The 15,903-nt window shown below is 34.5% G+C and overlaps 1 protein-coding gene and 1 long non-coding RNA gene across 2 annotated transcripts; both read left to right on the top strand.

Moving 5' to 3' along the window:
- The first annotated feature begins 6,644 nt into the window (after positions 1-6,644).
- On the top strand, positions 6,645-9,250 carry LOC117121462 (protogenin A-like). Its single transcript, XM_033266676.1, has 5 exons — positions 6,645-6,980; positions 7,553-7,855; positions 8,006-8,044; positions 8,473-8,523; positions 9,072-9,250. The coding sequence occupies exons 1-5, from the start codon at positions 6,797-6,799 to the stop codon at positions 9,248-9,250; spliced, it is 756 nt and encodes a 251-aa protein (XP_033122567.1). The 5' UTR covers positions 6,645-6,796.
- A 5,125-nt stretch (positions 9,251-14,375) lies between these two features.
- On the top strand, positions 14,376-15,399 carry LOC117121454. Its single transcript, XR_004447555.1, has 2 exons — positions 14,376-14,466; positions 14,798-15,399. It is a non-coding gene; the product is annotated as an uncharacterized LOC117121454 (long non-coding RNA).
- Positions 15,400-15,903: the final 504 nt, after the last annotated feature.

Here is a 15,903-nt window from a genome sequence, read left to right as displayed (position 1 = left end):
ATGTGCTTGTTTTTTAATCATATTTGTCATTGTATTCTAAATGTTTTTAACGACGAAATAAATGTTATGACATCAGTGGTGGATCCAGGAATTTAAAATAGAGGGGGTCCAGAGGGGACCTTTACAGATGGATGGTCCAGACCACCTCAGCCCCAACACGGTAGGGGCCGACGAAAATAAAATTTATGATTATGGCAAATCTAGACTTCTTTTTATATTTCCATTAAAAAATGACAATTTCAGGACCCACCCCTTTAATCCGCCATTAAATATTATGACACTATGTCCTACAGTCGATATAAGAGTCGCATTATGCTGTTATGTACGTATCAACAAAGCCCTTTTGGGTCAGCGTGCTAGATTGAGGAACCTATGGGGTGTCGGCGAACATGGACTCTTGGTTCCTTGTCGTTGTGTAGCTACATGTTACCGAATAAAAGTCTGAAAATATTGGTCAATATCAATATTATACTGAAACATCCTTATTTTGAATTAAAATTATTAAGGAAGTCCCTAGGAGATCATTAAATAAGGGTCATCACAATGTGAAGAATGCATATTTTAAGGAATAAATAGTGTTAAAGAGACAAAAATATTCATTGTCATTTTGTCTATAGTTTTGGTTTAATGGTAACCCTATAGGTTATTATTATAGTAGTGGGTTATTATAGATTAAAGGTTAAAGTTTATTCATTAATATTGCCTATGCAAAATGCAAGAGTCTCTATGCGCAGAACAAGTGAGCAGTTGTAACTGGAAAATTAAAAAAAAAAAAAGAAAATCCAGCCAGTACCCAAACCGCAGTATGGGGATACGCTCTCGTCACTGAGCAGGAGCTATCAAAATGTACCTTGTCCAGCACCAGTTGAGTCTCTGCCATCCAAGGACTCAGGCGCCTCCTATCCTGATAGAACTACAAAAAAGCTAGCTGGCAAGGGATGGAAAAGGGGAAATCAAAGAGAACGAAATAAGTGAGTTTTTAAATGAGATTTAAACAAAGAGACGGATGGCGACTCACGAATACATAACGGTAGAGTATTCCATAATTTAGGAGCAGCAACCATGAATGGGTGTGTTACTATTAGAGGTGTTTACTAATAGAGTAATGGGTAATTATTAGAAGTTTAAGGTATATAATGTATGTTCTTCATTTTTTTTTACTATAGAACTCTACAGTTTTGTTGCCAAGAATGATCCCAGGACATTGGGATAGGAAGGCCAACAATGTAACCCAAGTTAATATATGATCAGGTTTATAAAACTGTACAGACACTCAGAAGCAACAATGATAGATAGTCCAATGGAAAAAAAGGTGAAGTGAAAACAACAACGACATCAATCTGTGCGTTAGATCTGCGTCTATATATCTTATAGAGGTATAACACTTTCCTTGAACGAGATGTTGCATGTTAGCAGGTTCGAATTCCACAGGTACATTACAACTGAAAGTGAATTGTACACGTTAATGTATTCCAGCATTGCCATTATTATTTATCTATTTGTTTATATTGTATTTACTACGCAACAAACCTAACTTGAATAATATTTGCTATGATTGTCTTATCTTCGACCTATAAGCCAGTTCTAGTTCAATCCATTATGTGTAAGTGAAACAAAAATCAATTGTCTGGGGTTAGATCTGTGCCTATGTAGTATATGTAAGTCCCGGTGGTGGTTTAGCGGTATGGTACTCGCTGAGACAGGAAGATGTTGCAGGTTCCAATCCCACCAGAGACAACATATGCTCCTGTATTCTAGAACTGTTGAAATTATTTGTATATTCGTTTGTATCGTGCAATATGATATGAATATTACTACGATTTCCCAGCTCTGACCTAGACGTTTGTTTCTAACATTAACATTAGCTCCAACAATGTCTGATCGCAGAAATCAGTTGTATGAGAGAAGGTATTGGAGGTTGATGATCTGCACCTATATTTACCGGGTTTCTGTGGTCTATCGGTATGACACCCGCAAAGGCAGCAGGATATTGCAAGTTCGGATCCCGCCAGAGACTTTTTATACAACTTTAAAAAATAGGAAAAGGAAAACTTTGCTGGAGTACTAGCTGGAGCAGATTCAAAGAGGCCTATATTACGCTATTTACGGTATTGTAACTCAAAAAACCATACTGTAAACATACCGTCATCTGCTCATTGAACAGTTCACTGAATAACAAAGTAAATACGTCATATTCCATTTTCCTATAAAATCGACCATATAATTTGAATGGTTTCATAATAATCTGAGGTGAACGGATTATAAAGATTTATATCTAGGCCTATCTGACCTTATTCAATGAAGTTCGGCTACGTGTTCACGCACTCTGAGATCCACAACCAGTTCATCTATACTTTACTGTCAACCCTGCCGTTAAAAATCTTTTGGCAAGCGTTCATTTAGTGTCGTAGCCCCCAAAGCTTTGGAACGCATTACCTGACACTGTTCGCGAGTCTCCATCTGTTCAAGACGAGGATTAAGACCCACCTGTTTTGCTCTTTTTAATCTGTTTTCCTTTTCTGGCCTTTCTTTTTGGATAGGATAGCCAGATGCCAGTGTCACAGAGGTCTTGTGAATCATGTTCCAGCGAGCCCTTCATTTGGGCCTTAAGGTGCTGGAGAACAGAGCAGAGACACTGGTTCCTTCTGCTGTCTTCTCTTTGTCTCTGTGGTTGTTTGCTTTTGTTAGTCTTAGGATATTTCTCGGTTTTTTTCTGCTCCAAGACTTTGCATTTCAAGCGCATCGAGACTATTGTAATATGCGCTTAATAAATACAGCCATTACCATTACCATAATCATCCATATATTTCAACAATCAATGCAAAATTGAGTGACCGTTTTTTAATAACACCTTATGATTTTGTATAGTAAAAAGGACTGAATTTTTTTGTTTTGTTTTTGTATTTTAACTGTTTCTGCTTCCCCTAACTTACGTAAGGTTAACGGTCAAGTTTAGTTTATAAATTAAGCTTACCTGTCATGCTAATAAGAAACAACTGATCATTTTTTCAAAGTTTTCTATTCTAAATTGTTTGTACCCTGTTTTGACAGTCGGACGAATGACGTCAAGCGCTTTAAGTTAATAGCAGATACGAAGTTAGCGAGGTCTGTGGTGAGTTTACCTGACTGGAGTCTTCTATAAATACAAATACCGTAAAACATCAAAATAAGCCAATGAGATTTGTTTTTAGGACCTATGGATAAGTTTCTTTTAAATACTCTTTTTAGGTTACTTTTGCAGGCTCAACATATGAAGGGGCTTCTTTTCAAAATGAATGCTGTAATATTTTGGAACTGCTACTAAAAATCCGTGTAGGAATAAAAAAAGATATTTTCAACCATGCAATCTGGGAAAATAATTCTGAAAACTCACAAACAATAAAATTATAAAAATTTGATTGATGTTCAAAACATGCCGACCACAATCTGTTGGTTAACTAACTATAATATAATTATATAATAAAATTCAAGTTTTTGATATAAAAATATGATAAGGATGATGAATGATAGGCATATGTATAATTTATCAAGCGTGTGTATTATTTGTAAAATAGTAATTTTATTTTTAATCTTCTAATGAATTTACTGTATATAGCCGAATTTACCTTAAACCAAGGCAACCATAGCTACTGTACAACGATATACTTTATTTATTACACGGCTTTTACAAAATAGAATGCGCAAATTCATGTTGAAGAAACCCTTTTCCGTTTCGAATATAATAGAGCAGGAATTTAACCACGCTACAATTGATATCATATTAATAATGAGAGGCTATCATAAGCATAAAAGAGAACGCCATTCTGCATCACATATTATTTATGGTAAAACTAACTGACATTGAATTAAAAAACAAAGTGTTTTTTTAACTATATATTTCCATTTCTTTGACATTCATTTACAATGTAAGTACTATTTAGGAAAGAAGTCCATACTATTTTGACTAAAAGCTTATGGGAAATTGACTTTTGCAAGCTAAGGAAGGGCCTTCTTTCGAGATTAGGCTCATGGAGCTTCTATTTGTAACCCTACCCCGCCACTCTGTGCGTTTGTGAGACGAATTTTTAGAAGGATTCCTGGCCCTATTCTAGTTGGTCAGTTGTTAAGTTTGATTGAATTCCGGAAATGCTTTTTGTGCCACTTTCAATAAACAAAACAACAAGACTAATGGCACTTTTAACTTTTAATCAAATTCATCAACTCTATTCATGCTGTACTTAATTATTGAGTATTACACATGAACCGCAATAATAGGAGTATGACCACTCTCTATTAAAGATAGTAATATTATTATATTGATTGTGTTTCTGTAACTAAACTGCTCCGTCTAACATTGAGTAGGCCTAAGTGTAATTCTAAATCATACTTTCTAAGACAATTGAAACGTTCAGGTGCTAATAACCATGCGGTATTGCTGTTTTATAAACAAGTCCTTAAACCTGTATTAGAATACGCAGTCAAGGGTGGCGCCAGCGAGTGGGGGGGGGGCAAAGCCCTGCGTCGGGGAGAGCTGCCCCCACCTCCGTCGGGGAGAAAAAGCACAATTCGTCAGGGAGAAAAAAAAATGTATTTTCTACATATTAGTAGACTCTAAAATCGATTAAATAAGCCTTTGAAACCCCTAAATTGTCAAAATTTTCGGGGGCTTCGCCCTGGACCAAATTCGAAACCTTTTAATCGAAGCTCGACCACGCCCACATTGCTTTCGTCGGGGAAATCTGACCCCTCTTCGGGGACCTCGGCCACCATGTCGGGGATCTCCCCCCGTCGGGCAACTCCTGGCGCCACCCCTGTACGCAGTGCCAATAAGGGGTATGAATATTACCACAGACCCTATACAGGCTCTGTGATATGAATACCAGTCTTACCAACTTGATCGCATTCAGCATAGAGCATACCAAATAATCTTTAACGAAACTTCTACAATAGATGATAGCCTTGTTATTCCACTTACTGTAAGAAGGGAAAACCTGTGTAGGAGATACTTCACCAAGGTTAAAGATCCGGAACATGTACTTCATAATCTCCCTCCTCCAATTTTAAACGCTGATTCACTAAGTATATTTTCAAAAAAATTGAAATTTCACCTAATGTCGTTCTATTAAATTAATATTTTCGGTCAGATTTGATATGCTCTCGCATGAACTTCAGTTGTGTGTTTGTTTGTTTATTCATTTTTTTTCTCTCTTTTTTTTTTTTTTTTTTCTGTCAGTATTGACTTTTTTTTTCAGGCATGCCCATCACAAGATCTTTATCTTCTCGGAATCATGCCTTTTTCCATAGTTTACTTTTTTTTTTAAACCTTATTGTATTGCATCGTTTTGTGTTCTATGGAAGTTCAATGTCTTGAAAGAAAGAAAGAAAGATAATATACTGCCTGATAAAGCCTCTATCAACTATAACCTTCGAGCTCCAAGAGATGTAAAGTTGCTCAAAGTCAGAACAAAGCGGTCTCCCTTTCATGATTTCCCCGTCTCCCTTCATGGCTTCCCCTCCCTCAAAATCTGTAGGCTTTACTTAGTATCTATAAGTTTATTTTCATATTTATGTCTCCCTATGTACCATTTTTAATATTGGTTTTTAATGAATACCTCTTTAACTATTAAAATGTTGTACGCTTTCTTTTGCATTTCAATGTTGTAATGAGTTCTCCAGCTTTCTTATTTTAACTGATTTAACTGGTTTATTTTGAATATTTTAAACACATTTTTTAAAGTTTGCCTTAAATTTGCCATAAAGTCATTTTGTATCTTGTATCGTGTATGGCCTAAAACCATCGGTCGCTTATCACACTAAAGACTGCAAATATATTTGCCGTTTTCAATATGAACTGAGATTGAGACTGTACAGTATGTAGATTTTGAAATTCGCGGTGGTAAAGACTAGGCCTAGAATGAATAAAAAATTAATAAATAATAAATTAATTAATTACCGTTACAAATCTAAAGCATTCTATGTTCACAGTTAAGATATGTGTGTATGTGTGATTAAGTATTGTATGTTTTTGAATGCAATGCTTTGTTTTGATATTTTTAATCACAAAAAAAACCCATTATAGTAACAGATTGTACACAATGCCCTCAACGATTTTTAGGATAACCGGAAAAATACTGTAGGTTTATAATTTCCACCAAAACGTTTAGTATTTCCCTATTTGAACATCGGATCCACCCTTGTCTATAAATGACTCTACTAAGCTCAACAGACAAATTAAAGTTTAAGGAAAACAGTAGTGATTCAACAAATATAGTTGTCTTTTGGATGTGTTTTGCTTCTTTAAGTATAAGTATCACTTTTCAGATAGTGTATTTTCACCTATGTACGATACAGAAAGCCAACATTTTATCGTAAAATGTACTTTGTCTGCCTGCCTTGGTAAATATTAAATTTTTATTAATTTGTTGTAGTTTCTTTTATCTAAGACACTGAAGAATAGGTCAACTACAGAATAAGAAAAATAAAACTGTTATACATCTACCTAAAAGTATAATTAGCTTAGTTTAAGTTTCATTACATTTAACAAAAATTCTATCACAATGCTACTAGTTCCAAGTATCATATATACTAAATTCATGGTAGGACTCTACAATTTCTGTTAGTATCACGGAACGTGTTTAGGTGTGTTTGAAACTTTTACTTCGTTCCAGGTATCTGTGCCTAACTCTCAACCGTAACAGTGTTTCCGGCTACAGCAAAATTGAATGAAGATGCGCTGATAACGTATGCATTCACAACTACCCTACCAGGAGAAATTGTGGCAGGCGAGACTTGGTTGAAATGTGATGCAGATGGCGTAATGCAGGGGGATCCTATTATAACGAATTTATTTAACAAAGAACCTAAAGGTAGATACAGCATAAGTCCTGATGGATACCTCATTATATCTAATGTTGAAGTTAACGATACAGGATACTATCTATGCAGAGTATCCACATTATCCGGTAACAATGCAAATGGGTTCTCTAAATTAACAGTTCAATGTAAGTACTGCATTTACATTGTTTTCCTATTGTATCATGGTTGCATGTCCAGTGAGTAGCCCCTTCTCGGTTCAGTGTTTCCCATCTTATAAGGCACACGTAAAAGAGCTGCTCGTGCGGCCATTTCAACCTGCAGGGAGCAGCAGTTTTTCTGTAATTTCTTTATATTTTCTGTAATTATTTTTTAATTTTTTTTTTTTTTTACTTTTTAAGATAATATTTCGTATATACTTATAATCAAGTTAACTAGTGGTGAAAACAGGCAAAAGCAAGTGCTCCCGGAGATCATCCATCTATCACTGTCGCTTTCCCGAACCTCTTATTAGGTAGCTCGAACAAAGAAACAGGAAATACATTTTAAAGAAGGGAGGGAATGGCTGTTTCTTGACAAATTAATCAAAATAACGGAAATGAAAAATTTCAGTTTTGTCTTGAACTCACTAAGAGTCAAAATGCAACGGATGTCTTGAAGAAATTCATTCCATATTTTCCCGCTGCGGCTTGAATATATATTTTTGTATTTTTGAATAATTTTGTAATTTTTTAATAATATAAACTTCTATTTCTGTCAGATCTTGACACACCTATTTTGGAACCAAAGCAGGAAATTTTTAACGAAAATTCAATTGCGAAATTTACATGCACCTTACCTGATGGTGTTCCAACACCTATCACCACCACATGGGTCAAAGATGGTGGCGTGCTTAATGTTTGTGATACTAAGAAATATCCACAGTCAGACACATCATTAGAGATTAGTGGAGTCAACGAAATGGACGAAGGAGACTACCAATGTCGAGCAGAGAATGCAGCTTACAGTGGGGATGAAGGAAAGCTGAGTAATAAGGGAACACTGTTAATGTTTAGACCTACTTGTAAGTTGTAAATATAATTGATAAATTACAATACAATTATTCTTTAACGCTCTTGGTGAATATCTCAATACTATCTTTCATGTGATTTAATTTTTACGTTTCAATGGGTTGATTTTTGATTGGAAATATAATATGTATATTTTTCATTAGCAACATCAAGGGCACCCGTATCAAGTCTCTCGGGTACAGGTACGTCTTTCATCCATTTATTATGCTTTATTTTTGTTTTTTGTTTTATTTATTTAAATTACTTTTCAATTCAAATAGGAACTAAAAATAATGTTTATTGCACTAATACGTTTATCTTAGTAGTATCCATTTATTTCTAGGCACAGAATTGTTTTCGTTTGTTTATTCTCATAATAAAGAAGGAATTATTGTTACTGAATACAATATTTGATTTGGTTTGATTTGTGTACTATCATTTCTCTAATCGTTTTTATAATACACTATTTTGTTATAACCACATAATGTAATTTGTATTGTATTATGTTAAAATAATAAGTTATTGATTGACTGACTGACTGACTGATTGATTGATTGAAGTATAGTTGATACGTTCTTCAACAATAAATTAGTTTAATCAGTTATTCAGATATTGTTTTTTTTTTATTGAGATGTCTTGTTAGCCACACATTGGACTTCTGTAGCAGGTATTTCCAAAACTGGTAGGTTTTGCTTTATTATATTTATTTATTTTTTAATCTTGCATTTATTCATTCACTAACTCACTTCATTCGTTTATTCATTCATTCAAGCATTCATTCATACATACATGTATCTGTCCGTCCATCCATCGATCGACGCATCCATCCTTCCATATATTTATTAATTTGTTTTCTAATTTTCTCAGTCATCATAAGTTTGTTTATTTTTTGTTTGATTTACGCATTCATTCATTCATTTAGTATTCTATAATCATGAACGTACCATATGAACTACAAATGTTTCAGTATTCCAATATTTCTAAATATTCCTATATTTTGTTTATGTATTATTGGTTATGATTGATTTATTGATTCATTGATTGGTATGACTCCCCTTGTGACACACTTTATGTACTTTAAATGTCAATAAAACAAAAAATAATTCTGCTTTTCTGTGAATTTATATAATGATCTATAGCACAAATAAAATGTTTTAAAATACGTACTATCGTTGACTATTATCCAAATGCAATTATTATATTCTCACTATCAGTATTTTGTTTACGTAGAACAACAGAAATCGTCAAACTTCAATACTAGTCTTGTTGCTGGAACGACGTTTTTAGGTTTCTTTATGGGAATCCTTTTATCTTCATTTGTATGTGTCATTCTCTGGAAATTGAGAAATTCAAAAGCACAGGTACGATACCAGCATCGTGTACATACTGATACCGATGTGTTTTACTAAACTGGTGGGGCTTTTCTTTTGGTTAAAGATGATAATGGCATAAGCCTACTTTAGTTTTAGTCGAATATAGATGATATAATAACCTTAAAGTGATGCCACTGAAGATGAAATGATATTAGGCCTCATATACAACATGTGCACTTAAGCAATACACACAAGGCTAACTATGCTCCTGAATCGCAGCGTACTAGTGTGGCTATCGTAATTCATCGGTTAATGTTTCATTAACAAACGTTGCTTTTGCTTGTTATGATACTTATGTCATGATATTAGTATTAACACTAATAGATATGAATTTATACAAAGAGGAAGATAATCCCATTTTTTAATTATCTTAAAAATTTATTTGATATCATTGCATTTAAAGATCACCAAAGCAACATCCTGCAGATAAGAAAGTTGATACTCTACAAAAATCAAACGAAATAACCTCAAAATCAAACATAACAATGAATTGCTAATTTAAAATGAATTAAAGTTATCAATGAGACATTTCGAAAGAACAGATTAATGCCAATTGTGCATACTTTTTAATACTAATAAGTAAGATAGCAACACTCTCTAACATTTTCCCCACATTTGATCCGTGTAGGAAGATGATCTATACTCAAAAAACAAAAGTTGATCCAAAGCTCGATAAAAGTATTGTATAATAATATATTAGTTCTGAAATTTTTCTTAAAAAGGCTTCTTTAAGCGTGACAAGCACCCCTCGTACCATTATGACAAATGCATGTAACAAGCTGACGTTACATATTTTGTGAGCGAGATCGGAGGTCTAAAGATGCAATCTTTACCGTGCATCAATTTCACGGACTAGTGATGTATGTAAGAATTTCGTAGGACGCGTATAGAATGACAAAATATTCTCTGTATCTACTGGAACTGAGCTGCATAGCTTTTGTTCCATTATTTGCATTCACACCTGGGCTGTTATATATATTGCCCTGGTTTGGCTCTGTAGTCATTAGTGGTCGTTTGACTAGTCTGGGCTGTGCCAAAGCTGGTCGAACGTTTCGTTTGGGTCCGTAACAGGGTTGCCATTTGGCCTTTTTGACGGCCAGATTCCTCAAATCTGGCCGTATAAAAACTTGCCTGGCCGTAGCATTTGGAATTTGGCCGAATTTTTGAGAAGTTTACATTTTTTTCAATATAGGCCTAATATAACGTAGACTTGTTTTGGATATTTTGTTTTAGTTAGCTTAAATTCATTTGATTCTAATCTTGTAACTTTGTTTGTACTTGCACTAAACACTTAATCTATGGTATGTTCCCCGATTCAGCCGATTTGGCGTAAGAGAGTTTATTTTAAAAAAAACAGTTACATTTAATAATTTAAATTTTTCGGATGAAATATATTGTTTATGAAGTTTATCCTCGTTTAAGCTGAAGACAGTTTATTGCAAGTTTGTACCATACATTGTGTGTCTTTGTATGTTCTATCTTACTAGTTGGAGTTTCTATCTCTTTTGAATTTCTTTTGAATATAAATTACTGTAATTTAATTAATTTATTATTGCCCAATTAAATTGTATAGACCTAGGTACCGCAATGTTCTTTATGTAGAGCGCCATATATAAATGCTCGATGTGATCATTCGGGTCGGATGGCACCCCCAATTTCTAGCAAGTTTTGCAGAGACTTCTTCGAAGTTACTCTGGAGTTAGGTTGCATATGAGAATGAAGAAGATAATTCTGATAGCAACATTGATTTATTGCTTTAAATACTGCGACAATAACATTCAGAGGCGAATTTAGAAGTTTAGATAAGAAGTATTTATTCAAGGTTTCATAGGTTTGTTTTAACGCCAGCTTGTGTTACCTAAATATGTAACTTAATTCATTCTAATTAAAGAGAGATTTGCCAATAACAGGCCCTTAAAATTGTTGCTATAAATCTACTACAATGTACATTAATATTTATTACATTTAAATCAAATTTAGATCAATCTTAGTATTGTGATTTTGAATAGCAGAGGTGGATTTAAGGGGGGAGGGGTGGTAAAAAAAAATTTATCGCCCAAACGCATCAGGTTATTTTCGGGCGTCTAGAGAAGACAAATTTCCTTTAAGATGGTGTTATCTCGATCGGACCAACTTTCGCCCCTCCTCCCTTTTTTTCGGCCTCGGCCCTCCCCCTTTGGGACATCTCTGGATTTGCCCCTAAATTGGCCCGCATGCCAGCAACTGAAGAACATAGGCTATTTAATATTTAACATTGTTCTGTGTATATCTTTGCATTTCTTCAATTTCAAACGAATGACCGCTGATTTTCGTATAATTTTTGTAGTATTTAATGAATGTACCCACTGTTGTCTTCTAATCGGATTAAAATCTGGCCGAATTTTGGCCGATATCGAAAAAAAAAGTTTGGCCGAATTTGGCCGTGAGATGGTGTGTGTTTGGCCGTGAGAGCCTGTCGACTATCTGGCAACCCTGGTCCGTAACCTAGCTGCACTGATGAGGCCTGGAAGGCCGAAACGGATCCGTCTGTAAATATTGGGATTTCTTCAGTGGATGCTTAGTTTATTTTGTCTTTCTGATCGGATTTTCTCTACTGTTCCGGCTATTAGCTGCGGTTTTTAGGGGTTTTCCCCATTTTGCCTTTTTAAATTTATATTATTAATTAAGTCTCTATTATCCAGTGGGCCGCCATTTATGCACGGTAGAGATTGCTCTCTTTAGATCTCCGATCTTGTTTACAAATTCACGGAATAGTGCTGTATGTAAGACGCGTTAAGAACTTTCAAAATTCGTGCGTTGATGCTAGTATAAGCTGAACATTGATAGGCAGTCTTTGCACGAACAATTGTTTCAAAATACAGTTAGTCAACGTCACCTAACAATTGATGCATCTTGCGGAATAACGGATTCGGCTTGCGATCGCCCACTTAAGTGGTAAGGAGTTGATGTAGGCGTTTTTGCTTCAACATAAACGTTACATTCACCAGCTCAGGATTTAAAAGAGGGGGTTCAATTTTCAGACCCCACCCCCCAAATGATAGGGGGTCCTCCCCCGGGAAAATTTTGATTCCTAGATGGCCGAAAATGAGCTTTCCCGACTTCTGAGGAGTCTTTTAATGACCTTTAAGTTGTTCAAAAATGTTTTACCCTTCTTGAGTCAGGTAGTTTTATCTCATTCTTTAGGCCTATCGTAGAGAAAAAAGAAAGACAGGCAATATATTATTATATTCCAACAACATTGAATAGTTAGATAGGAGGCCTATCTTTCTTCCATGGATCGATGAACCGATAGGCCTGAAGAACGCACATTCGTACATAAATTATTACGACGGCGAACCAAAAACAGCGTGTATAATTTATTTAATTGAAAACTAGATGGGCTAAACCAGTTTGTCTGATCTTCCAAACTATGCCTAAAGTAGGTTTGCATGACTTTTGTAAGCCAGGACCCAGTTTTTTTTTGTTACGTTTCTTCACAGGGGGGGGGGGGGGTTCGTCCGAACCCCTTGAATCCCCCCCCCCCTTCGGATCTGCCACTGGTAATTCATCGGTTAATGTTTCATTAACAAACGTTGCTTTTTCTTGTGATAGTACTTATGTCATGATATTAGTATTAACACTAATAGATATGAATTTATATAAAGAGGAAGATAATTTCATTTTTTGATTATCTTATTTATTTGATATTGCATTTAAAGATCACCAAAGCAACATCTTGCAGATAAGAAAGATGCTACTCTACAAAAATCAAACGAAAGAACCTCAAAATCAAAAATAACAATGAATAGCTAATTTAAAATGAATTAGAGTTATTAATGAGACATTTCGAAACAGATTAATGCCAATTGTGCATACGTTTTAATACTAATAAGTAAGATAGCAATACTCGCTAACATTTTCCCCTGCTTTTAAGGTGATCCGTGTAGGACGATGATCACTCAAAGAACAAAAGTAAATGTATAATTAGCAGGTGTGAACGGGTCGGAAAAGTTTTTTTAAGGGTGGCAAGCACCCCATGTAATTGTGTACCATGATGACAAATGCATGTAACAAACAAACGTTACGTAATTTGTGATCGGAGATCTAAAGATGCAATCTTTACCGTGCATCAATTTCACGGACTAGTGCTGTATGTAAGAATTTCTTAGGACGTGTTAAGAATGACAAAGTATTATCTGTATCTACTGGAACTGAGCTGCATAGCTTTGTTCCACTATTTGCATTCACACCTGGGCTGTTATATATATTGCCTTGGTTTGGTTCTGTTGTCATTAGTGGTCGTTTGACTAGTCTGGGCTCTGCCTAAGCTGGTCGGACGTTTCGTTTGGGTCTGTACCCTAGCTGCACTGATGAGGCCTGGAAGGCCGAAACGGATCCGTCTGTAGATATTGGAATTTCTTTAGTGGATGCTTAGTTTATTTTGTCATTCTGATCGGATTTTCTCTACTGTTCAGTTTTAATTTTATATTGTTTTGCATTATGTGGCCAGTTGCTGTTTTTATGGGTTTTTCCCATTTTGCCTTTATATTATTATTATTATTAAAGAATCTCTATTGAGATCCAGCGGGCCGCCATTTATGCATCTTTAGATCTCCGATCTTGTTTACAAATTCACGGACTAGTGCGCATGTAAAACTCGTTAAGAACTTCCAAAATGCGTGCGTTGATGCTAGTATAAGCTGAACATTTGTTTCAAAATACAGTTACATGACTTTAACTCAACTTCACCTAACAACTGATGCACCTTGCGTAATAACTGACTCGGCTTGCGATCTCCCAGTTAAGTGGTTATGAGTTGATGTAGGCGTTTTTGCTTCAACATAAACGTTACATTCACCAGCTCCTCTTTCAAACGTAGTAGCCTATACTGGGAAGCATTACGTAATAAATCCCGCACTTCTTGTGCAATGTTAAGTTGGAAAAAGGCAACAGCATAAGCAGTATACGTGTATATTCAACATTAATTCCACTGGTTACGAACTGATAGACAACTTGGACAAACCAAAACAAATGGCGAAGCTTTAGATCTGGTCAACACTAACACAGTGTCGGAGTCATAACTTCGGAGAAAACATTTTTTGTGAGGCATTGATTAGAGTTTTTTTTTTTTTTGATTAGTTTTTTTTTTTTTTTTTTTTTTTTTTTTTTTGCTTTTGCATGTCTTTTACCAGAATAAACATACGAATAAATGTACACATAATTTTATCTTAAAGGAAACAAAAGAAACTTTCAGAAAGGACGAACAACCATCGGTAAGAAAACATATAGGCATATCATGAATATATAATTATATGAGCATATAATAATTGTCTGTAAAAGATAATTTGATAGTGTGGACTGAGCATTAGAATTAACATCAGTAGACTGCAAAACAAAAATAGAATAAGTGAACGAGAATCTACTGTCTAATCGGCGTATATTATTTTGTATCTCAGTATTACGCAAGATTGTGCCATACTCAATATCAAGTAGTTTATAAAACCTCTTTGCATGCAAAGTTTAAATTTACTTTCAAAAAATATCTTCTTCCCAAATTTAATCATAACCTACACCAATTAATACGCAATTCTTTTTATTTTTTAGGCTTACATGGGATACAGAAGTGAACCGAGTACAGAGAACAAGATGTATGAAGACCTATTATTGAATAAAGAAAATCCAGTAGTTTATTTAAATGTTAAGTAAAAACAGTGAAAGTTTAAACATTCAAATGCACGGACTTAGCAAACAGGGCTTAAACTTAACTACGGTAATCGGATTGGGTTCAAATTCCGATTGCGGCAATATTCGGGGGAGGGGGTGTTTTTAATATTCACATCATTTATTCACTAGTGGAAATGTTTCTTTCATGTGAAGAGTTGCTATCATGTGATTTATTATATTCATTGTGTATTACATAATACTTTGAAAAAAAAACACGTGTCTTACAATTAACATCCACAAGAATGAACAGATAAAAAAAAAATCTTCGTACAATACAACAAGTTTTTATTCAGAGAAATATTTGCGCTTACTTTCTGTCAGTTTGTATACATAGAATGATATTCAGTCTTGTATTTGCCAAATTTATATAATAAATAAATCACGATGTGATAATTTTTTAGGTTATGGGCTATAAACCTAGCCAGTACATCAAAGAAAACGTGTGGATATTTTTAATAAATAAAAGTGTGTTAATCTTTAAATATTGTGTCCTTCGATAAAGATTGTTTTGGTTTCACTAAACTTGGTCACCTATACCACACGATGCAGAGGCGGATCCAGGATTTGAAAAAAGTCAAGCGTTCCAATAGCGAACAATGCACACATTTATTTGTTTTTGCTAGATTTTTGTTTTTTTCAAACAATAGTGCTTACAGGTGTATATTTCGGCCCCAAAATCATCAAAGCGACTCACTATTATTCAGCATTAAATTCAAAAATAAAAAGTATTTTTTTCTTTTGTGGTGACGACACTATCATATTATCCATAACAAATATGCCTATATATTTTCAATCTTTTACATTATACTATCATATTTTTTTTTGTATCTTTCATTCCAATCATTCTTCTTTGGGTTTTTCGTATGTTTTTGTAAATATTTGTAAATAATTTATAAACATATTGAACATATTCAAACTGATGTAGTCAATCAATCAATCAATCAATCAATCATTACCATAATTATCAGCAATTTTGCCATAATCTA

The sequence above is a fragment of the Anneissia japonica genome, unplaced genomic scaffold (assembly GCF_011630105.1).
Source record: "Anneissia japonica isolate Jap-2015-1 unplaced genomic scaffold, ASM1163010v1 scaffold41793_len627382_cov181, whole genome shotgun sequence".
In the NCBI taxonomy this organism is placed as follows: domain Eukaryota; kingdom Metazoa; phylum Echinodermata; class Crinoidea; order Comatulida; family Comatulidae; genus Anneissia; species Anneissia japonica.
The sequence above is the reverse complement of the archived record's forward strand: the minus strand, read 5'-3'. Positions and strand labels throughout refer to the sequence as shown.